At 35.9% G+C, this 26,396-nt stretch overlaps 1 protein-coding gene across 3 annotated transcripts in view; it reads right to left on the bottom strand.

Moving 5' to 3' along the window:
• LOC150094147 (uncharacterized) overlaps positions 1 to 26,396 on the bottom strand; it is a 387,756-nt gene that overhangs the window by 139,806 nt on the left and 221,554 nt on the right. For all 3 annotated transcript variants that reach the window (XM_090412301.1, XM_090412300.1, XM_090412302.1), the window contains one exon: positions 15,822 to 18,706. In XM_090412301.1, the coding sequence (XP_090268427.1) occupies positions 15,822 to 18,706 (2,885 nt within the window). The remainder of the gene's footprint in view (positions 1 to 15,821; positions 18,707 to 26,396) is intronic.

The following is a 26,396-nucleotide window of genomic DNA, read 5'->3' as shown; positions in this document are numbered from 1 at the left end:
ACAGAAGTTGTAAAGATCACATTTTCACTTTACAAACAAATAAATAAACATGGGAATATGACAAGAAGCTGTACTTAAGCTTTTTACATCTGGAAAAGGCATATGGCAAGGTCAGAGAAAAGCTTTTCAAAACACTACAATCATATGGGGTAAATGGAACATTATACAAGCAATGCATAGTCTATATTTAAGCTGTAAGTCAGCAGTTACAATTGAAGGAAATTCAGAAGATGGTTTGATATAAAATCAGGAGTAAGACAAAGATGCATATTATCTCCATTCTTATTCATAATCTATATGGATCACATTATGAAAGAAACATTAGGCCTGATATTAGAATTGATGATGTCACACTTAGCTGTTTGATTATGCATATGATGTGCTTCTAAACACATCTAGTGTCAGGATTCTCTATCTAAACTGAATAACAACTGTAACAAATTTGGCATGAAAATTAGCAATAAAAAACCAAAACTATGATATAATAAATGGATATACTCCATTCAGAATGCAGCTGTGCATTCTCTATTACATTGATTAGAGTCTACAGAACAAGGAAAATATTTCAGTTATTTAGGCACAGTTTAGTGAAGATGACAAGTTAAATCTGTAAATAGAACAACAGAATAAGCAAAGCTGGTATGGTGGTTGTCAGCTGAATAAATTTATATGGAATAAGAGAGAAATTAGCAAAAACATTAAAAAAAAAATTTATACAAAATAGAGTTCAAACCAGTTTTAAGTTATGGATCTGAGAGTTGGGTTAGAAATAAAGCAGTTGATCAAAGACTAGAACCCAAAGATATCAGGGTTCTGAGAAAAATTAGAATAGTGAACAGATGGCATCAATGACAGAATCATATTAAAAAAAGGAACTTGACATTGTTAGCATTCAAGGTCTAAGAAGAGCTCATCTAAGGTGGCATTGGCCACTTAAATAGAACAGGTGAGAAAAGGTTAGCAAAAACAAGGGTTTGATGCCAAGATGGCAGGAAAGAGATCTAGGGGAAAACCAAGGATTGATTCAGTCATATCTAACATTTCAGAAGCATGAAATGTTAGCTATGACAATATTAGAGTGCTGACAATAATGGACTAATTTGAAGTAAAATTGTAGCTAGATTAATAATAATGTAAATTTAATCACGTAATGTGCTGTCAATAGTAGCCTAAACACTTGAGTGTACAATGCATGGAAATGATGATAATGTAAAAAAGATCTTACTTATTTTGGTCTTCTTCATCTGGGTAATTAATTCCATAATTCCTCTACAAGCTCAACTCTTCTCTTCTGTCAATGTCTCATTCTTATCTTTAGTTATGATGAAACTGTTATTATTATTATTAATATTTGTGACACCTCCAAGGAGTCCGAAGACTCATCGCGGGAGGACACCTACTGTACGCCTCTCCCTCTCTGCCACTACATTGAACCTCTACAACCAATCATCTACATCAATGCCATCTACTGCCCACCACCTAGAATATTTTGTCTGTAAATTGTGTGTATACTGAAAGACCAATTTGTCTGTATGCAGAATTAAAAAACAGAGTTTCCAGGAGAAAAACCCTGCTACCTCCATATGAGATCAGCTAACTCACCTTCAGTTAAAAAAGCCCATATAAAGATTCCTCCCATCAGGACACTAACTAGACCTTTTCTAATCAAAGGATGCAACGTACTGTCATTCTTCCAATTGCACTATGGAGGCATTATTCTTCCAGAAGCTGAATGTTCACTGTTTATCTACGTTTTCACTGGTATGAAATGGGGCACGAGGGATGGGATCTTGTGTAAATTGGACATTTTCCAAATCACTGATTTTTCATTATGGCCTCATCACAGTGCATGTTTTGATTTTAATCAATGGAGAATACAATTTGAACATAATAAATTTAGTTTAATCCTTTATCGAAGTGTGAGCAAACAAAGTTTGCACCTGAAAATATCTTCAGGACTGGGGTAAGGTAGTACAACACAGGGCAACTCGTAGCAAAGGTGGACCAAGCTAACATCACTCCTATCTCAGTATCTCCCATAATGCAAAACACATCTCCTTGCAGATATGTATAATGTTATGCAATAAGAGAAGAGCCACTACCCAGACTAGTTTCGACCTTTATTGAGGTCTCTTCAGTGGGAGCCAGGCCCAGAGGTGGAGATACCAGGCAGAAGCAATGGCAGGTCATCTTTACCTATAGGAGTTGCCAAACGGTGTGCTACCTTTTTATTAAATTACTCTGGATTTAGATAAAGATGCTGAAAGCCTATTTATTTTTTCTTCTTTTTTCTATTTTTTAACCAAGTGAAAAATAAACTTTCAACATAGTCTAACCAAGTGAAAAATAAACTTTCAACATAGTCTAACCAAGTGAAAAATAAACCTTCAACAATTTGAACAGCTAACTATCCAAGTTGCCAGATCATCCATGTTCATTCAGTATCCAAGAGCCTAACTCACAGAGTGCAGCTCAAAAAAGTAAGGATGAGACACTGGGTCAGAAACCAAGTTGTTTTATAGGCTACTATGAAGAAATTTCAGTTATCTAGCTCAAAGTAACCCAACTCTTGTCAGATGTCATCTCCTTCCAGGAGGCTGACTACCATGAGCTTCCATCATGTACGGTTCTGTGCTTCTCTTTTGCATTCTTCACGGAACAAAAAGGTCCAGTCCTTAATATTTCCCATCCAATCTGTCCTTTGTCTTCTTCTTTGTCAGATGTCATCTCCTTCCTGGAGGCTGACTACCATGAGCTTCCATCATGTACAGTTCTGTGCTTCTCTTTTGCATTCTTCACGGAACAAAAAGGTCCAGTCCTTAATATTTCCCATCCAATCTGTCCTTTATCTACCTCTTCTTCTTTTTCCTTCTAGAAGTGTTTTTTGTAGGGATTCATGCCTTAGTATATGACCAAGGTAGGTGGTTTTCCTTTTCTTAATGGTTTTCAACAGAGTCTTATCTTCTCCAATCATCTCTAATATTTCTAAATTAGTTTTTTGACAGTCCATGGGACTCTAAGAATTCTTCTGAGGATCCACATCTCAAAGGTTTTTAGTTTATTTCCACACTCTTTTGATATTGTCCAGGTTTCTGCTCCATATAGCACTGCTGACCATATGTAGCATTTGGACAGCCTAATTTTTGTTTTTGTGTGAATTTCCCTTGAGGTCAGAATGTTTTTCATGTTAATGAAGGTTGATCTAGCAATTTCTATTCTTCATAATATTTCCTTATCACACTTTCCATTCTCTGTAATTAGTTGACCCAAACATATACAACTCTCTGCTTGATCTAAAGTACAGTGGTGCCTTGGTTAACGATGGTAATCCGTTCCAGGATTACCATCGTTATCAAAGGCGTGATTCCCCATAAGATTTAAATGAAAATTGATTCATTGGTTCCGGCTCTTCCCCACAACCATAGCACATATTAAAAATGCAGATAAAACTCATTTAAAATGTCATAAAAATATGGTAAATATCATGGATATTATTTCTGGGAAAATTCCCATGTTACTCCTCTTAACAAACTATTACATAACTATTACTTATAATATATATGTTATTCAAAAAAACCCGGGTTTTTTCCATTTGTATTTCAATTCTCCCACTTGCCAAAATCCCCCACACACACATACACACACACATACTGTAGTTTGGACAATGCTGAAAGATGAAAAGCCACAACACCCAGAAAAAAGGTATGTGCAAATTTCTTGTCCTCTGTGCAACATAAATTTATTGGTAAATATACATCTACAATGCCCTAAGAATCCATGAGTAAAAAGCCAATGACATTTAAACTGGGGCACTCCTAAACAGAAGCAGGCAAATAGCCGTAAATGTAATAAATGGTAAATATCATTTGTTTATTATGTATTTGCTACAAAAAAATTAATATTACTAAAATGAATTGTTCATGAAAACAGTTTTTAATTATCAATCTTCACCAGAAGGACAATTGGGCTCACTTCAGAATTTTTTGACAAATGGACCAGTAAAAAACTTATCTAGGGTTGTTTGTTTATGCCTCTTTTTTAAAATGTTTCTGAAAAACTGCATGGACTTTTCATTAAATAGATCTGCAGTTCTGATAACCTCAGATTTGTTTGGATTCCATTTCATAGCACATTTTGAACTTCCTCCTACTTTGCCAAAACATTTTTGATTTCAGCAGTCATAATTTGTTCTTTCTCTCCATCCTCATCTTCAGATGAAATTTCCATTTCCTTTTCTTCAACATTGCTGCTTGAAAAGTTCTTTTAGCTCATCAGTAGTCAGTTCTCGGTCATGCATCTCCAATAATTCTTCAACATCTTCTTCCTCTACTTCCAAGTTAAGATCATGAGCAGTTGCCACAATATCCTTTACCAATTTGTGTCCTTCATCTGAAGTTTCTTCATTACCAAAGGAAGGACACAGTTTCCTCCATGCTGCTTTGAAACATTTCATTGTTACTTCTTGCCAAGCCTTTACAATTAACTTAATTGCTATGACAATGTTGAATTCTTCCTTCCAAAATTTTTGTAAGGTTATGTTGGCAGCCTCACACATTTCAAAGCACCTGGTAAAAAGTGCCTTTGTGTAAAGTTTTTTAAAATTTGCAATTATCAACTGATCCATAGGCTGAATCAGAGATGTAGTCTTGGGAGGAAGAAAAATCACCTTGATAAAATCTAATTCCTCTGGTAGCTCTTCTTGTATGCCCATTGGATGGCCAGGTGCATTATCCAAGGTTAAAATGGCTTTTAGAGCCAGATTGTTTTACTCAAGATAGGCTTTGACAGTTGGTCCAAACACTTCACAAATCCAGTCTCTAAATTCTATTCTTGTGACCCAGGTTTTGTTGTTAGACTTCCACAAAACACAGAGATTGGATTTAGAGACACTGAACTTTTTGAATGCTCGGGGATTCTCTGAGTTGATTAACATTGGTTTTACCTTGCAGTCTCCACTTGCATTTGCTGCTAAAAGCAATGTTAACCTATCATTCATTGGTTTGTGCCCAGGAAGTGTTTTTTCTTCTTTTGTGATAAATATCCTGTTGGGCATTTTCTTCCAAAATAACCCAGTCTCATCACAATTGAAGACTTGTTGAGGTAGGTATTCTCCTCTTCTATAATTCTTGTAAAGCTATTGACAAATTTATCTGCTGCTGCTTTGTCAGCACTAGCTGCCTCTCCATGTCTGACCATACTATGAATTCCTGTTTTTTTTTTTAAAGTTGTCAAACCGTCTGCTACCTTTGAAATCATAATCATCTACCTCAGAACTTAATCCCGAAGTCTTCTTTTTCAAATCTTGATAAATCTGTTTAGCTTTCTGACAGATTGCATTTTGAGATGTAGTATCACCCACCATTTCTCTTTCTTTGATCCAAATTAGTAATAGATTTTCCATTTGCTCAAAAAGAAGCCCTCTGACATTCAACCTTGAAGTTCCCTAGCAACCTTAGCTACCATAAGTTCTTCTTTTTTAGTCAAAATGGCTGATATTGTAGAATGACTGGTTTCATATATTCGAGCTAACTGCATAACTTTTACACCTTCATGATGTTTTGCTATTATTTCTTTCTTCTGTTCAATAGAGAAAATTTTTCTGTTTTTTTTTTTCCCTCACTAGCTTTCTTTTTTGGGGCTCATTTTGTCACACGGTAAAAAAATTCACTCTATAAAAAAAAAGATATGCAAAATACGGTATTATTACAAATTGTACAACACTAAGACAAGAGATACAAAGAACATATCGTCACCTGAAAATAAAAGTAAAAGTTCAAAAAAAAAACTTTTTGAAATAAAAGTTAACAGTTAAATTCGAAACCTGCAATTTTTGACTTAGTGCATTTTGCTTGTAAGGTGACGATATTAGATACAGCACTTACTGTAACATACACTGATTAGCAGCTTATAGATACAACGATTATTATACAGATGAGATTTGATTTTGCCTTTTGATGGCGAACGAACAGTGACAAGCACCACCGATTTATTGTCTATATGAACCAACACATAAAAAATAAATGCTTAAATACTAATTTTCATCATAAAACGCATTTATAACCACAAATTTTAAAATAAAGCATAGTACACTACAAGAAAAGAAAGAATAAATGGAAAACGTAAACAGCTGGCTATGATGGGGCAAACATATCTGAGCCTCACAGCTATGCCGCGTGGCTGTTCTCTATTCGACAATGTCTTCTCGCACGTGGCTGAGTGCGGTTGGAAAATTCCGGTTTTTTAGATCGGATAGAGGTTCACATAATTGAGAGTCATTAACCAAAGCCTGTGTCGTTAACCAAGAGATTTTTTTCTTACAGCCACTCATCGTTAACCAAGTACGTCGTTAGCTGAGGCCATTGTCAACCAAGGCACCACTGTATTTCCTCTGATCTTAATATTTATATCGGGTATTTTCCCTTTTTCTCTTGTTACCAGCTTGGTTTTGGTTTTTTTTTTGAAGTTGAAATTAAGTCCATATTTTTCACTTAGCTTCAGCATCTCTTCTAGTAGGTTTTGAAGATCTTTTTTATTTTCAGCAAGCAGTACCATATCATTTGCATATCTTAAATTTATATTCCTGCCTCCTATGCTGACTCCTTTCAATTCTTCTAATTGCTGGAAGATATTTTCAGTATAGAGGTTAAACAATATAGGAGAAAGAACACAGCCTTGTCTGACACCCTTCTTTACTGGGAATTCCTCCGAGATTTCTGCTGATATTTTTATTGAGGCAGTTTGCTCCCAATATAGATTTATCAGTAATCTGGAATCTTTACCATCTACTCCTAAATTTCTGATGCTTTCTATTAGTTGTTCATGTTGCATATTGTCAAAGGCCTTTGTGTAGTCAATAAAACATAAGTAGACTTCTTTCTGCTTCTCCAGATATCTTTCTATAATAGTTCTAATGTTGAAGAGTCCTTCTCTAATTCCTTTATTTTCCTGAAAACTGATTGTGTTTCATTAATTTCCATTTTGATTTTATGTTTATTTCTTTCTAGGATGATATATAACATAACCTTTGCTGTAACATAACTTAATATATACATAATTTTTGCTGACTAATTGTTCTGTATTCTTCGCATTTGATTGTCTTTGATTTTTTAGGTATTGGTAGGAATGTTGAATGCTTAAAATTTTTTGGCAGGTGTCCAGTTTCGTATATTTTGTTACATATGTCAGTCAGTGATCTTATAGCCTTATCATCTAAAGCCTTTAGATAGTTTGCCATAATTCCATCCATGCCTGTAGCTTTGACTGGTCTGGTTTCAGTTTCCTAATGGCATTTGTTACTTCCCAGGTAAGAATAGTAGGCCCATCCAAATCTTCTTGCATTGGCTTATCTATTCTATCATGATTGTAGAGTTCCTTTGAATACTCTACCCATCTTTCCCTTATTTTGTCTTTCTCCATTGGATATTTCCACTGATCAATGCAATGAGAGCCTACCCCTGTTGCAAGATTTGTTAGTTAGCTCCCTAACTTTTTCATGAAATTCTCTGGTTTTGTGCTTTTTGTCCAGAAGTTCAATTTCCTTGCATTTGTTGTAGAGCCATAGTTCTTCTGCAATCCTACATTCTTTCCTGATCTCCTTGTTTAAGTTCTTGTATTTAGGAAAATTTTGTGTTTCTTTCTTTCCTCCATTATTTTCAGTATCTTGTCATTCATCCAGGGTTTACTCATTTTCTTCTCAAATTTGGGAATTGTTTGTTTTACTGATCACAGAAATTTAAAGAGGGCCTAAAAAAGGCCCTCTTTAAATTTCTGTGATCTATCCTCAATCTCATCTTTAAGATAAGGATACTTGGTGGATCAGGAACAGTAACATCAGTGGATTGTGCCAGTTCCTTTAATATCTTAAACAAATATTAAGAAAAGGATTAACATTTTCTTATTTTGTTAAAGGTGTAATTGGCAGTAGCGCACTGAAAGAGTCAGTCCTCTACTTATTGACATATGCTACTTATGACCACTCACACTTAGGTCAGCCATCCAATTAACATGTTCAATGAATACTATATTATTCCTGCAACTCATGGACCAGGGAATTATTGGTGCTTTCAAGATATATATTTTTTTAAGAAATACTTTTGCTCAGGCAACTGCTGCTACTGGGAGTGAGAAAAATACCTCATACTTTTGGAAGGAATGAATGGGATGTGGAAGAAGTTGCTGAAAATACATGTTCACACATTCACAGGATTCAGCAAAGTCTTAACACTTTAATAAATAGCATTATTTTACTATCTTGTCACCAAGAGATTGGTGACAAGATAGCATTATGATAAAACTGTTATAATTATTATTTGTGACACCTCCAAGGAGTTCAAAGACTCATCGTAGGAGGACACCTACTGTACAACTCTCCCTCTCCGCCACTACATCGAACCTCTACAACCAATCATCTACATCAACACCACCTAGTATTTTTTTGTCTGTAAATTGTGTGTGTACTAAAAGGCTAATTTGACTGTATGAAAAATGCAAAACCCAAGTTTCCAGGAGAAAAACCCTGCTACCAATGTATGAGATCGGCTAACTCTTTTGCTAGCTAAAGAGTTAGAAGTTAACAATGAAGAAGTAGAGAACTAGTGGAAGAAGAGCTGTCAAATGAAGACCTTATGAAACTGGAAGCACAGAAAATTACAGAAAAAGAAGATAATGAACAAGAAGTGGAGTCCCTCTGTTAATGAGGCAATTTTTTTTTAATGCAATTCCCACTCACGAAAGGTTGTAAGCCTTATAGTACATTAGTACCATGAGTGGGGTAACGATTTTTTTATTAATTTTATAATTTTATTTATTTATTTTTTTACATAGTCTGGAAACTATGCTCTAGAGATGAAACATGGAACTCTTTTTTTTCAAGCCATTTCAGGCCTCCAAGAAGCAAGGGCAGTGGCCTCACACCAGACAATAAAATTCATCTCCGACCTAAAGACAATCACAAACATCCATGCCCACAGCAGGATTGAAACCTACAGCCCTTTCCTCAAACTACCAGCTGACCAGGCTAGCTGGTAGTTTGAGGAAATGGACTCCAACATGAAGACTTTTAGCAAAGCAGTCAGAATGATACAAGTTGCACCTGCTTGCTACAGAGAAATTTATGGAGAAAAGAAAGTGCAAAGTGTGCAGAATGAGTTGGATGCAATATACATATTTTTGAAGAAGACCACTCCTACTATTACCTCACTCCTGAAGATAAGCCTAAACTTTCCATAAGTTATGTGTACAGCAAACCATCAGAATGCTTTGTTGCAAATGCCTGAATTTGAAGAACTTTTGTTGATGACCTAGATTCTCATGACTCCTCTGATGAATTATTTAATTAATAAAGCAGCAACATTGAAGAATTATTCTTGCTCTTATGTGTTTCCAGCTGATTATTTTAGTAGTAGATACAAAGAAGTGCTTATAATTTGAAAATTATATTATATCACTATAAACAAAGAGTAAAATTAGTTAAAAATATAAAAAAAACAATCCAATATACTTTAACATTCCAGCATGTTAACTGTTAACATACCCTTATGGTTCATATAGTGGCTGACCTGGTTGGGTGAATGGTTAGTGCACCCACCCTCCAACAACAGATCGCAGGTTGGAATCCTACCGTGGGCATGGATATTTGTGGATGCCTTACCTTGTGTACTACTATAACCTTTGATATGGCATAGAATGACATTTGCTGTCCTTGTGGTTACCCATACAAATGCTTAAAAAACATAATTCAGGATTTTGCCCTAATCAATCCCTGAAAGGGCAAATCTAGATTCAGGGGTGAATTATAGAACATTTCATATCTCCTGTGTTTGCTGAGTTAACATTTTTTGGCATATAGGTATCTTTTTAAAATTTTTAGAAAGTGTTTTAACCATTTTTTAAATTTTCACCCCTAAAGGGGTAGAAAGGAAGTAAAAGTAAAAAAGGGTATTTTTTATTCAAAAGAGGACATTTCTCCAGTGGTCCCCAAACAGTTTTTTGTTTTTTGTAGGCTTATCTATATCTTTATAAAAATGAAACTATAAAGCTAAGAAACTTTAAAAAAAAAAAAAAAACAATAAAACCGACTTCGAAGAGAGAGTGAGAATGGACAAATCACTATAAAAAGAGAAAATTTTACATGAATTTAAATTTTTTGGAGTTGGCACCAAATTTAAAGCAAACAAATTAATTCTATACAAAGTATAGTTCTCAAGCTATATGCACTTATACTAACAAAAAAAAGTGAGTATATGTATTGGAAGTTATATATCCTCACTTTATACATTCAGTAATAAAAATATGTTTATTCTTGATGAAAGAACATGGACCTTATTTTATGTAGTTACACCTGTATCCGCTAGGTGGTGAGTAGACATTTAGCAGCATAGGTAACAGAGCTCTCCAAGAATTAATAAGTATGAATGGATGAGGGGCTAAATCCGTGAATGCATATGAGTATTCTGTGAATAATTATTTGTTCTTAGAACTACTTTGTGTTTCAGTTACTTTTCCATATTTCTGGATCATTCTTTTTTAGAACTTTTAGTAATATTCAACAACAATTAAATAGGTAATCGTGTAATTGAAAATTTATGTAATTAGTTTGCATTAAATTTGGTGCCAACTCCAAAAAGTTTAAATTCATATATTTAACAAAGGATTATTTTTCACTTTTTAATGCATTTTGTTGATTCTTTAAGTCAGCATGGCAATTGAGTTTTTAAATGTTAATGGGGAGATGATGCCTCATACCATTGTCCCCATCATGGGGACAATAGCCTGCCTGTTCTGGTCCCTCTCCTATCTCATGTATGACACTCAGCTAATGACTAGGGATGTGCATGAGCTAATCGTAAAGCATGTGGTGGACAACTGGGAGGAGTTCTCCATCATGTCCTACAACAGCAAGGGGGACGACTATACCAGCTCCACTGAGTACCTCACTCACATCTCCCGACCCTTTATTTATGGTGGTTTATGCGAGCTGGTGGCAGCTGGGTAATTGTTTGAGTTTGTCTTAGAGGTTTATCGCAATGTGAGCTCTATGAGAGTCTTGGTGCTGAAGGTCATCCCACGAGGAGGCTACGCTCGACAGGACAATTCTAGGGTCCATTTCGATGCATACCTGCCATGATATGTCCACCACACCACACCCCTCCCTCAGCCATCACCTCTTCCTGTCCCCAAGAAGGCTCCTAGCAAACATTATGCAAGATACACCGGTGCTAAAAGAAGGAAGAAACTCAAGGATGCAGCAAGGAAATATGCACAGAGTAATCCTGCAGTGGCCAATTACCAACAAAAGAACCCTGAGGTTGCACAGATCAGCGGTGGCCAGGTACCAGCAAGATCACCCCAGGAGCATAGAGTGGCAGTCTCAATATATAAGCAAAGTAATCTTGGAAGATGAGTAGAAATGCAAGCACTTCTATGGAAGGTCAAGGCTCACTCAGGCATGGCACATAATCCTGACAGCATTGCAGCTCTGGGTCTTATGAGCCACAAGTGCCAGTACTGCAATGCCCTCAAGTGAAGGAGGAGGTCCCCATGCATACCACTCATATCATCAGAGTACCCCTTCAAGTTCAAGAGGCTGCAGTTTCCCCCTTCAAAGTCTGCTTTGCTATGACCATCAACAGGTCCCAGGGCCAGTTGCTGCTGGTGGTAGGGATTGACTTGAGGGAGGACTGCTGCTCACATGGGCAGTTCTACATGGCCTGCTCCAGAATGAGCTCACCCAGCAGCCTGGTGATCCTAGCACCTGAGAAAAGAACCACCAATGTGGTCTACAAAGAGGTCCTTAAGTAGAGGGGGGGGGAAGGTCACAGGTATTTTTTTCACTACAATCTTCTTTATTTCTTCATCAAATGTTATATTTGATTCACTTCATCGTTTTCCTGCATCAACATGCTTCGCTTTATTCAAACTATATATACTTTTTTCTTTATTAGTTTTCATTTACTATTGTGAACACCTTTGCGAAGCATGGGTACTATGCTATTATATCACAAAACCAATTCAAAAAAACAAAAATAACAATTTATAAAACAAAAAATGTTATATATCCAGAAGTATTATAATATGGTTGTTTTTAAATAACGAACATCTATAAATTTTGAATTCTATGTACAAATGTCTAAAAATATAATGTGAGGTATCAAATTAAAGGGAATTTCAACCTGAACATGAATGTGGTATTGGTAATGTCATTTGATGGAACTATGACTTTAATAATCACAGGGTGTCACCTGACATGGGGTAGTTGTGCTAAATTTAAATTGTTCATTGCAATCAAAGGAAAGTTTATTGGAGTCAAAATGGATTTATAGTAGTTAAATACTGTAGCAAAGTACGGATATCAAACTAGTCAAGGATAAATAGTCAAATAGGTCAGAATACTGGAATCCTCGCAGATGTCAGACTAATTTGCCTGAGAAAACTGTCAGTAGGAAATTAGTAACAATGCAAAATTATGATGCAAGTACTAGTACAGTATCTGTACTCCCCCTTTCAGCCAAATTCAAAAATAGAAAATCATTATGAAATCACAGGTGTTGGATCGTAACTTCTTCTCAATCACATTTTATCGTCTTACAATTCTCTTTCTCTCTCTTTAGTATTTAACTAGTTGTAGGCTGATATATATCAGCCGAATATGAAAAAAATTTATATTATACTGCGCCACTCCAAATATTAGGTTATCATAAGCTGATTTTAGGCCGAGGTTTTCATTTTTATTACATAGGGTTCCTGCTGAGATTTGAATTATTTTAATGAGTGGGCGCAATGAAACAATCAGGCGAAAACAAGATTCAATTCAAACAAAATTATTTAATGCAGTGACACATAAATTACATCATAACACAATATTCCAACAGGGTTATGATTGAATGAATATAAGGCTCTCATTAAGATTCTAGTATACTAGTCAGCTGAGCTTAAACTTTATAATTAAAGATTATATTTAACAAATCTTATCCTTCTTATTACAAAGAACTTATATCATAACTCTACTCTGATTAAGGTTACATTTCAAAACATTTTTAAATATCAAATCAGTTCAAGATATTCAGAAGAATACAACTCATGAGTATTGACATTCATTTGTAATTCTATAGGCTCAGTTAATCAATTTTAGTTCATGTAAGTTCGAGATTCCTAAATTACAACAAATAAGCTTCACAGTATTCTCATTTAGTTAACGAACACTTAATTCCACAACACAGCATTTATCATTTGAAGAGGGAAAAAGTCTTAGCACATCACCTATTAAATCTTGACTCGCTGAATACTGCAACTAGGAACAATTTACTTTCGGAGGAATTAATTTTCGTTACTTCTCGCTAAGTATAGTAAAGGTAATCTTACCAGGATATAGCTGCTTCAACACATAAGTAGACTGATTTATAGACTCGGGAGAATATAACCTTTATGCACTTGGTTTAAATTATCTGCCTTTTTCTTCTTTTTCTTATATGTATTATTCTATTTCCTGCACTATTCCACTGTTAGGTATCAGGAAGTTTTGGTATAAATCCAACTCAGAAAAAGGTAAGTTAAAATACCAAGCGATTTCCAGTCCTGTAAATACCGTTTTCGGTACGTCAAAATTCCCCTCCAGTCTCCAGCTACCATTCTCTATACTCCCCTATTCGATTCTGTTTTTACTTACATTTTCGTATCTACTCCTTCTTTTTTCCCGCCAAAAACTGGTTCTCACCGGTTTAGCTCACATCAACTTCGCCTTGTGCATAGTATAGAGTAAACATGCGCTAACTAAAAATAACATAATTTCTCATAGCAACCAATCAAGTGATACCACAAAGAATCTTCTGGATATATCAAAATTACATATATTACAGTTTCTAACATTATATTAAAGGAATTAAATTCACAAAATTAATGATATTTTAATACACAGCTTTTCATAACTGTAATTTATCCCAAACATATATAAATAAATAAATATCAATTAACATAACTTGAAGAAATTACATAAATAGCAAATTATGAGCATGAGACTATTAGTTTAAAAAAAAAAACAAATGTTGCTCAGGGAATGGTAGATTATAAATTGGACTCTGAATGATATATTAACAATTTCCATTTCTCTTCATTTAGAATCCAACAAAGGCTTCCTCTGAAAAATTTTTTCTTAAGAAAAAATTTTTCACACAGGTCACTCCTGCAGAGGATTCAGACCTTCTATTTCTTTTTTGAGGTTTCAGATAGTGCCTAGTCTGAATAAAATTAAATTTCTCATTACAGTCTATGTATTTATTTCTCTCCACTTCTCCACTTGAGGTCTTGTTGTTTTTATCATAGGGAGAAATTTGATTGCTACACTTATAGTGTGATAATGTCCTTTCAAGGCAGAAGTTCTGTTCTCTGTCACTAGAATTAAGTTTTAGTTGTCTCATGACTGGGTGATTTGTTCTATTAGTAATCCCTTTGTGATCACTCATTCCTTTGTAATTCCTTCCTCTTCTCATATTTTTAGCTCTGATATGTAAAGCAGTTAATTTAGCAATAATTTCAATTGACAGTTGATTTCCAGCACCAAATTTCTTGTTCAAGATTAGACACTTGAAGTTTTGATGTCAAGTCAGTGTTAAGTTGTGTTACAGGCTGATCAAGTACAATAGAGTTTGTATCACTATCTTTCACAGTTGGTTTATCTACAGATGATTGCACTCTATTAAGTGGTTCTTCTTCATTAGGTACACAAAATCTTCTTGTTAGTTGCTTCCTTCCTGTGCATACAGACTTGTTGTTTCTTTTAACATGTATTTTTCTATTCATTAGGGATATTTCACCTCTTGAAAAAGTCACAAGAGAAGTGATGCTTCTCCATAAAATTTGTTACTAATATTATGTGAGAGCCCAAGCTAGGTGTGAAAGGGACATGGTAGATTATGTTGGACTCTGAATGATATATTAACAATTTCCATTTCTCTTCATTCAGAATCCAACAATATATCAAAATTACATATATTACAGTTTCTAACATTATATTAAAGGAATTAAATTCACAAAATTAATGATATTTTAATACACAGCTTTTCATAACTGTAATTTATCCCAAACATATATAAATAAATAAATATCAATTAACATAACTTGAAGAAATTACATAAATAGCAAATTATGAGCATGAGACTATTAGTTTAAAAAAAAAAAACAAATGTTGCTCAGGGAATGGTAGATTATGTTGGACTCTGAATGATATATTAACAATTTCCATTTCTCTTCATTCAGAAACCAACACAGGGATTTGATGATTTTCTATTTTTGAATTTGTCTGAAAGTTAGAATGCAAATAGAATTTCAAATGAGCATCAATGGAAATTTAGAACGATCAGAAAAAATTTTCCTTGCAACCCAAATGATGGGATTCAAACTAAGCTTTAAATTTAGGACATATGAACTCCTTCAAATTTCACTAGGAGTACCATCCTAGCAAATGAGCAAATTTACAGCTTCAAGTGACAGCTAGGCAATGGATATCTAGAGCAAGACGTAACTGTTTCAAAATTTCAAATTTATTTGAGTTGTACAGGAAAGAGGAAAAGAGCACAAACTTTATTACTCTCATCATGGAAACAGTAAGGTTTCTTAAAGCATACTAAATTTCACAAAATTCACCCAGTCAGAGCAGTTCTATCACAGTGAGATAAATGAACAAGAAATGCGAGGGCAAGTAGTACGTGTTACACATTGCAAAACACTTATTCAGTAAGTGAGGAGTATACTATCAGGTTTCTCGTCACCTAAAAAGCAAAATATTAAGTAAATTTACAGTAATGATTAAATGAAATACTACTTCTTACCTGAAGTCAACATCTTTATTGATATTATTACTCTTCTCATTTTTCAATAAATCAAGTTGATTTGTAAGTTCTTCTTTGCCTTTTTGAAGCTCTTCTACTTGAGTTTCAAGCTCTGCTTCACGCTGCTGATGGAATGCCCTCTCATCCCTCAGCCTTTCCATTAAACTATCAAGTGTTTTTTTCCTCATTGCTGCAGTAGAAGCAGCCAGCAATTTTATCTGGTTAGAATTGGCTGCTTTATCTTCTTCTGAATCAGATGATTCTGTAGATTTATTGTCCCTGGTCAATTCAGAACTTGTATCATCTTTCCCACAATATTCTTTATCGAACATTTTTTCATTCTCACAAAAAGTATTATCATCACTACAATCCATATTAGTTTCTGATCCATTTGGAAGCACCGATTCATAATCAAAGGCAATTGTTGGTGATAAAATATTTGCATTGGAATCTGATGCCTCCAATGACTCGCCACTGGCTTGTATTCCATCCTCATTCTGTAAAGATGCACTATATTCAGAAGTTGAAGAGGCTTCTTCAATTTGAGAAACTTCAACATCCTGTTCAAAATGATCACGCATAAAATTATCACAATTCTCCAAATCTTCTTTGGAAAATGAACTATTTTCAGTATTTAAATCAGGATACATATGAGAAGCATCAAGGGAAGAGGACGAAAAATCCCCAACATTTTGTGCACTTTGAGATAGACTGTTATTAGCAGCAATGCTATTATATCTTCCACTACCTTCTAGTATCGTCTGAACTTTTTCCTTAAGAAAATTGCTTTTCTCAGAATTCTTAAGAAGAGTCTTAAGAAGGAGCTGGCATTCTTTTTCTACTGCCTCAATACGAGACTTTGACTGAGGCTCCAAATTTGGTTCTTCAAAATGATCTGATCCAGAGATACTGGAAAGGCTTTGAGTATGATGTTCAGAAAATTTTGATGCATCTTCAAATTGTAAATCAGAATGAGAAGACAAAGTTGGGAGATCACTAGTTTGTACTGAATTTGAAATAATCTCCTCCCCAGCACTATTACTGTTACTACACCTATTGTTGCCTTCCACAACAGCCTGTAGTCTATCTCTAAGAAAATCACTCTTCCTTGAACTTTTAAGGAGAGTTTCATATAATGTCTGACACTGATCTTCTAACATCTCAAGGCGAGACTTTGACTGGGGTTCAATATTTAGTTCTTCCTCACTACTACCACCTTCAGCACCTTTGCAACTAGGAGATGTACTAAAAAGGGACTCATCATTTTCAGTTGAAGACATGTCAACCATTGCAGAAGGATTAACCCTAGTGTCATCAACAAATCCACTTTCTTCACTTGCTTGTTTATGTCTTTTTGCAAATTCATCCCTCAAATTTTGCCACTCTACTTCAGATTCTGAATTTTTCAAGACTGCGCGATTCCATTCTTCACGAGTTGATTCTAATTGCTTTCGAAGCTTGTTGAGAAGTTTCCGCTTTTCCTGCAGATCGTATTTAAGAATACCTTCAGCTGCTTGAAGTCTTGTGTGTTCCTTTTTTAACGTGCACAAAAAATTTTGAGCACTTTCTAGTTCTTGAGTAATACCTTTAATCCTGACTTGCTGCTCATAAACTCTAATTATAACTTTTTCACTTAAATGAGAAGATAGCTCCAGTTCATTACATGTAATTTCTGCTTTGTTTCCTAAAGAACACAATTTTTTGACTGTACGAGTAATTATTTCTGCTAATGAAACTATAAGTGGAGATGAGGTATTTGAAAAAGGCAAAATGTCCTCTGGATACTGGACACCTGAATTATTATCTAAATCTGTCTCCGTATTATCTATTATAATCTCAGATTTATTTTCAAGAGTTAAATTATCATTAGTGCTGTCTATGCAAAGCATATCCCTTAAATTATTTAATTGAGTTTTTAAAACCTTGTTTTCATGTAAAATGTTATCTAATTTTTGATCTAATCCATCGAAATATAAATTTTGTTGGGATGTAAAAGTTTTCACGTGTGACAGAGTCTCTTCTAATTCTTTCCAGGATGATGATACATCCTTGTTTTGTTTTTGTTTCTGCATAACTAAAGATTCCAAATTATCCTGCAACATTTTTAATTCTGAAAATTCCTCTGGTGCATTCATATTTTCACCAGAACATAACTTTAGTTTTGATTCAATACCATTTGTAATATTCCTCATCAACTGCACTATCTTAGCTGTATCATTTAGATATGAATCAGATACATCATAACAGTTCACATCTTCTGTAGAGGTACTTAACTGTAGTCTCATTTCTGAAATCTTGTCTTCAAGTATTGTTCTTATCTTTTCTGTTTCTTCTAGCTTGAGTTGATAATGATTTGATTTCTCATGCAATAATTTTACTTCAGTCCTCAAGCTGCCATTTTCCTTTTCCAAAGCTTCTGCAAGCTTTTTCATATTTTCATTTAAATGTCTCATTTGTTCAATTTTTTTTAAAAGCTCTTCTTTACCAGCCGTCACTTCTTCTAATGCTTTCTCAGTTGATGAAAGACGATTTATAAGTTCGTTCATTTTAGTTACCATATCTAAATTCAAATGAACATCAGTATCTACACTTTTTGATGTGGTTTCCATTTGGAAGACATCACATGAGCAATTTCCTTCCATCTCTGCAAGTTTTTGATGTAATTTGTTATTTTCTGATTCTAAAAATTGCAATTTGTCATGAAGTTCTTCTTGCAAGTTTAATAAATTCTTTTCTTTGGTTTCATAATGTGTTTGAAGTTGTTCTAGTTTTGATTCTGTTGAATCTACACTTACATAAACAGGATTCTGATTTTGCTCTAAACGTTTTTTCAACTCTTGGCAATGTAATTCCAGTTTCATCTTTTCCTCTGACTTTGCTCTCAACTGTGAAAGAGAAATTAAGATGATGTTATATAATAACTCAATTTAACTAAAATAATAATAATAATAATAAAGCCAACAATTAATGAATGATACTTCAATTTCAAAATAAATTAATTTAAAATTCCTCTTAATTTCTTTGCATGATTATAACCTTTCTTTCATATTATTAAGTGCAATTATTTTAATATTGAACTAGATAATATGAATGAAAGGTTGAGATCTTGCTTTTCAAATCTTGATGTCTTCAGCTTTCACAGAAGAAAAATAAATAATTGAATGAATGACAGTATTCAAATTTATGTAACAGGGGAAAAAAAAGGAAAAAATAATCTTCTGAGGAATAAAATAAGGACATATACTTTTAAAGAAAAAGCTTTTGATTAACTTTTGCCAGTCATGGTTGGGTCAAATGGTTAAGCCACTGTCCAATCAACAGGCTCTTCTTTCTTTCCATCATGCCACATAACAAAGGAACTCTTTGGGATTTCCTTTGACCTGCTCAACTAGATTCTTCTTCTAATTTGATTTTGCCTTCCTTGCTGCTGGTCTCCTTTCTCTTTCATCTTCTGCAGCTCATGCTTAATGATAATTAATCATTGATGGTACTCATAAATCTAACTCCTACCTAATGAACCCTTCTAGCCTTAGATATACAATTTGTTATTGCTTCCTCTACATGGCCCTTAACTATTCCCCATGCACTACTAAAATCCTACCTTGCAGTGTTTTATGCCATAGCATGGATTTAAGCCTCCTCCTCCTAAGCTTGTCATAATCGCCTGCCTTGTAGTTCCACATATACTCCTTCTTGACAGAATATTCCTCACGGTTTACAATCTTCCAGTCCGCCAGGTGGCGCCTGTGATTGAGCTATTATAAACTAGTGCTCCAGCATTTTATCACTACTTCAAGAGTTTCCCATTCAAACTGAACATCAAACAGAAATCTTAACAGCAGATACTAAGAAGCAGAAACCTCCAGCACAACCTGTAAGTACTTTTAGTGCGTTAAACCAGTTATATTTTGATCTAAAAATTGTCGACCGTGCAAAGCAAAGATGGCAGCAACAAAAGGTAACACCGAACAAGAACCCCATGTCTTGCCAGCATAGCGCCATCGACTGCTGTCAAACCCACAAAGTGTCGCAGCTGCAAAGATGATATCAGCAATAAAAAACAAGATATAATGTATGAGTCGGTTGCCACTGGATACACGCATCCTGTGAAAAAATGAACGATTCAGCACACAAGATATATACCAACCTTAACCAGCACTATTTCTGTTCGCTGTGTCTCCCATCTGTAAAACAACTACTGAACTTAGGCAAACAAATTGAAAACTTCAAACAGCACATCAGTGCTATAAATGAAACTTTTTCCTCCAAAATACTAGCACTAGAAACCAAGCTCAAATCAACTGACAATCAGCACCGCAATGCAAGTTCACCCTCCCCTGCTAATGATGACTCAATGGAGGCCAAAAACAAAAAATTCAATGCCGTCATTTTGAACTTTCCAAAAGAAAATGGAAAGGCATTGAAAGAAGACATCATCAAATTAGCAGAAGAATGCGACATCGATCCTAAAAATATAGTCAGGTGCCATCGTTTCGGACCCATAAACAAAAGAAAGGACGGAACGACCTTTCCACGCCTCATAAAAGTGACTTGCGACACGACGACAAGCACATCAAAACTAATAACAGCGATCAACAACAAGTTCAAAGACACTTGTCTGCAATTCTGCATATGTGCTCAACCAGATTTATCATTTGCACAAAGGGAACAAGGATGCCAGCTTCGAAGACAACTTGCAGAAAAACATCAAAATGGTAACTACAGCTGGACCATCGACTACAGACAAGCTAAATTAGTACAAAAACCAAGTGACGTCACTAGCAGCCACCACAGTGACTAGTATGCAGGCACTGCATAGGAAATGTGCAAGACCCCTGTGTTCAAACATATGACTCACAAAACTCTACAAATCCACTTCACCAACATTTGTGGCCTGAACTCCAACCTTAATAGTTTCCATTACCACTACAGTCTACCAAACCTCATCTACTCTTTCTGGAAGAAACTCAAATCTCACCTCCCTCCAGCACTATTCACCTCAACCTTCCAAACTACAACTCTTTAACTCCTTTCGACCCAAGGGTGGCATCTGTGCATATATCCGCTCTGACATACCTTGCCAGAGAGCACCCAACCTACAATCGCCAAACTTCGACCTTCTATGGATGAAAATATTCCTACCCAACTCAGTCAAATTCATATGCTGCCTCTATTGCTCCCCTAATGCAACCAACCACTTTGAGCTCTTTAATTTCCTCTCCTTTAAAATTGATTTTCTCCAGTCCCACTTTTCCAACAGCGAAATCATCCTCCTAGGAGATTTTAATGTTCACAACACCAACTGGCTTTCCTCCTCCAGCTGTACAGATCTTGCAGGCAAAGATGCTGAAACATTTGCCATCACTAATAACCTTACACAACTAGTCCAGATGCCAACCAGAATACCCAATAACCCAAACCACTCTCCAAATACCCTAGACCTCTTCCTGACTAATGATCCTTCCAAATACACAGTGAATGTAGATGGTTCGATAGGCAATTCTGACCACAACCTAGTGCTCATCTCCTTCCACATGCAACAACACTTACACCACTGTCACACAAGAGCAGTTTGGCATTATAATAGTGCTAAGCGGGACAGCCTCCACAACTTCTATGCTTCATTTCCATGGTTTGACTATTGCTTCCGACCTTCCAATCCAAACACATACAACGAACTCATAACCAAAGTAATCCTCACTGGCATGGAATCATACATTCCCTACGGTACTCTGACCTGCCATTCCCTAACTAAACCCTGGTTTTTTAAAAGATGAGCGAACACGGTAGAAATGAAAATCCAAACATACCATTACTGGCTAAAATCAAAAACCCCATCCTCCTTTAGAGCTTATACCCAAGACAAAATAAAAAAAATATTAAAAATAATAATAAAAATAAATCAATGCTTCCAAAACTGAGTTTGAAAGAGCAAAAAGCAGGAAATTAGCAGCCTGTCCAAATGGCAGCCGAGCCTTTTGGTCTCTTGACAAAGTAATCGGCCATAACTTCTGCCCAACACTATTCCCACCCCTATCATACCCAGATGGCTCCATTGCATCATCACCTACAGAAAAGACCAATCTCCTGGCCTCATACTTTGCTTCCAATGCATGCATAATTGATAATGGCAAATGTCTCCCAACTATTCCAGATGCCCAACATACAATGCCCACTATATCCTTTTGCCAGAAAGAGATCAGTAAAATACTGTCCACATTAGACACAAAAACATCTCCAGGTCCTGGTGGCATTCATCCAATTGTCCTGAAAGTTTGCACATCAGAACTGTCTTCTGTTCTATGTCGCTTATATATACTGTTTTACTTCACTGGTATCTATCCCACAGCCTGGAAATTGGCCTATATTCAACCTATTCCCAAGAAGAGCAACGTCACTGCCGTCAAACTACTGTCCCATCTCGCTCACCTCAGTCCTGTCTAAAATAATGGAAAATATCATCAACTCCCAACTCTTACACTACCTTGAAGTTACCCATCTAATAAACGATCACCAGTATGGATTCTGTCGCTGCCAATCAACAGGAAATCTGCTGAACCCATCTCTGGACAAATCCCATGGAGAAGTTTGGCAAATCTTAAGCAGTTGGACTACATATCTCCAGGGTGTTTGACCAGGTCTAGCATAAGAGCTTACTAAGCAAGCTGCCATCATTTGGTCTATCTAAAGGATTGTAGTTTTTGTGTATGAACGCACAAAATGTCTTTCTGTCTGAACACACACTACGTGTGGCTCCTTATCCTCTCACCATTCAACTAATGCTGGAGTTCCACAAGGTTCTGTCCTCTCACCCACCCTCTTCCTACTATATATCAATGACCTACTTCAGCTTACCTCCAACCCAATACACAGTTTTGCAGACAACAGCACATTGCACTCCTCCCTTTCTTTTGATAAACCTTATTCCACACAACTCACCTCAATCTACAGAACAGCAATCACCACTGCCCTCAATTCAGACCTCCAAGCCATCCTTTAATGGGGTTCAGATAACTTAGTCAATTCCAATGCAAATAAAACCCAGTACTGTCTTATTTCTCATAAAAAAAAACATTTTCTTCCAGTATTATTTTTGACAACACCCCAAATTTCCAGACAATCTGAAATTTCTCTTCTTGGAATTACCCTGACATTAAGCCTCTCCTAGCATAAACACATAACAACCATTGCATCCTCAGCTTCTATAAAATTAGGATTTCTCTTTCACTCAAGATGTTACTTAACCCCTGAACAGCTGTTAACCTTATACAAATCACAAATCTGCCCAACCATCGAATACTGCTCCCACATATGGGGTGGGGGCCCAAAAGCTTCCTCAAAATGCTTGCCTCAATACAGAGGAGAGCAATCAGACTTATTAATGACTCATATCTTACCAACTCACCCCCCCCCCACTTTCGCAGACAATTGGTCTCCACACTGTGTTTTCTACAAATATTTCCACAGAAAATGTTCATCCGAAATAGCATCAATAATTCTCCCACTTAGTACTAAACTTGTCGGAACACATGCAGCTGCTGCTCAACATCCCTACACAGTGCACCTTGAAACCCACAGAACACGTTCCTCCTCCTCCTCTTTCATCCCTACAACTGCTATACTACGGAACAGTCTTCCCCTTGATGTGTTCCCTAAGGAATACAATATACAGTCATTCAAATTCAATGTGAACAAGTACCTTCTTTCCCAACCCATACACGGTACTAATGCACTATAGGTTGATCTACCAATCTCTTGTGTATGGGCTCAACATAAAATCTTCCAAGTCAGGACGCATGGTCACTTTTGCCAATTGGAGGCAACATGACAACCTTGGTTATGGATAGCTCTTCTGATTCTATGACCAGGTCCAATACTCTCACACTCCTAGTCCCCTCCATCACAAACTGCCTCATGTAATTATCTCTCAGTAGGTGTATAAATTCTATTTCCTTCCTGCTATGTGATCTTTCTTCTTTCCAGTCTATATCTCCATAGTTGAAGTATTCCCATAATAATCACTCAACCCATACTCATTGTACTAATCTGCTGATGCATGTCTTCCAGATCATTCATAGAACTCTGTCCTATAGCAACAACCAACTGTATGTTTGGTCTTATTGGTCTTGATCTCACCAGACTGCTTCAAATGAACAGCCGCTCTCCTGCCTATCTCTTATTTTGTTTTTTTGCTGCAATTCATCAGCTTCCATCGGCAGTACCCCTTCCCCTATCCTATCTTCTCTATCTTTCCTGAAAATACTAAACTCCTCACATTTTCTTTCTGTAACTACGTCTGCTGTTAGCCAAGTCTCAGTAATGCCTATAACTTTTGGCAAGGTTGCAATAAATCATGCCAAAAACTCCTCCCTCTTGTTCCTGATACTTCTAGCATTAGTATATAGAAACTGCAGCATCCCTTTAGGCTCCCACCCACCTTTATTTCCTGAATTGATTAATCTATTCAATATTTTTGTTTGAGAGACTAGATTCAGCACTTCATCATTCTCACACTCGCTCATCTCATAGGTGCTTTCACAGAAATTTGAGCAAGTCTTATATTCCTGTCAGTTAACTTTTGTAGATATATCAGATAAGTTAGGTCTTCAGCAGAAACTTTGTCAACAGTAGCAAAGCATACCCCACAAAATGTTTCTTTTAACTCCAAGAGATCAAAGTCTGCAGGGTTCATGTTATGACTGTATGGAGATGAGAAAGCACTTGACATCCATATTTGTCCAGATACATGGAACATGCAAATTTTCTGTGAAAGAAATTTCAGTACTGTAAATAGAGAAGATCACTGAAGACTTCTCATTCAATGACACTAATAGTTTTCCTCCTCCCATTGGTAAATAGTGTGCAAAGCATTAAATAGTCTGTGTGTGTGTGTGTCTGTGTCTGTGTGTGTGTGCATGTGTGTGTGTGTGCTTTCTTTGTTTCAGTAGTGAAATTTTATCAATACCGTCCTTAAAAACTCAAAAGACAGCATTATAGCAAACACCCACTAAACAAACTAATGTCCTTAATCTCACAAAAGTCCCACCAAAAAACATAATCTAAAATTAATTCATTAGCGCAAACTATTTTCTAAGGACTACAGGAAATAGCTATTCCTGTGACCTCTATGGGTTTGCTATATTGAGAGCTGACTATATTTTATCTGACAATCCTTGAACATCTGACAACCCAGCTCACCTGAACATTTTCAACACCAGCAATTCCAGAAGGGATATCTAGCTTGTGCCATCCACTTTTGAGCAAGTGAGCTATATGAAGAGTGTAAAAATCCAGGCTGTACTCTATATATCTCAAACCATTTGAATGAATTCCCTATATATAAAATGAATGAATTTCTGGTTTACTCTCGACTACCTGTTGCATGTTATGAGAGATGGCTTTTTGACCTTAAACGTTCTTAAGACCTACCACTAGCAGAATATCTCTAGGCTCTACTCATCAACCATCCTCCATCTGTGTATAACAGACTTACTGTTTTATTTTTAAACTAACTACAAATCACATCTACAGCTCCATTGGGGAAATTCATTCTTGTAAATAGCTTATATGTTGGCTACCCATAGCTTTTAATTTTTCAGGAAATGACAATGTATACTAGAATATTAATTATAAAAAACTTTAATTAATACCTTCCTATATTTTGGCAATGTTACATTGCCATCATCAGGGATCACAAAAAACAATGATATGCGCACACAGGTACTAACACTGAGCAAATCAGGCTGAATAAAAGCAACAGAAGTCAGGCCTAGAGTCCTAAATAGTGCACCCTAGTGGGCTAAATTGGTCGTCTTGGCCATTGGGCTGATAACCTTAAAATGTATGCTTCCTAAATTTGGGGCAGTCTCATGCACCCAAATTTGTTGAGGTTTGGACAGTTTTTCATGGCGGAGGCAGGTTCGAGGAATAGTCTTTCATACTTGTATATGTCATGGTGTAATAGAGTGGCCTTCTTCCAGTGGTGGTGGGTGTCCAAAGAATGGTCAAGAAGTCCTGAGTGGCTGTACTGGTGAAACCAGATGTAGTACTTGTGTTCATATAATCCTGATATTGGCTGTCCTGCCTGTTTGGCCGTAGTAAGACAGTTTGCTACTGCAAGGGACCAGGTAAACACCTGGTAGGTCTCAAGGATATGTCTTAGTCCAAAATCAGTATTCTAAACTCATCCATCGAGTACCAGAAACTGTAGGAAAACTAACAAGAATATCTAAAACTAAATGGTTATATATCAATTTCTATACCATTTTCCAATCAGAGAAGGATAACCTAGTTGACTTCAGTTCCTACAGAATTCAATACCATTCAATTCCTCGCAACAAAAAGAATCCTTTTCAACTAATTTTAAGACTTCATAATATCAAGGTCCTCAAACAAGAAGATATTTTTTAGTTGCCAAATAACAATAACCACTTGAGATCACCATATATCATATCTCAAGTTGCCTCCAAAGATAAAAAGACTGGCTTTTCTACTAATGCCATTACTTCTTACCTCAATGACTGTGAATCCTTTAGAGATCTGCTGAACTTACTCCAAAAACTTCATTTAAAAATC

This window comes from Typopeltis vanoorti, chromosome 22, assembly GCF_054136105.1.
Source record: "Typopeltis vanoorti isolate ZY-2024b chromosome 22, IOZ_Tvanoo_1.0, whole genome shotgun sequence".
Classification (NCBI taxonomy): domain Eukaryota; kingdom Metazoa; phylum Arthropoda; class Arachnida; order Uropygi; family Thelyphonidae; genus Typopeltis; species Typopeltis vanoorti.
This window is presented reverse-complemented; position numbering and strand designations above follow the sequence as displayed.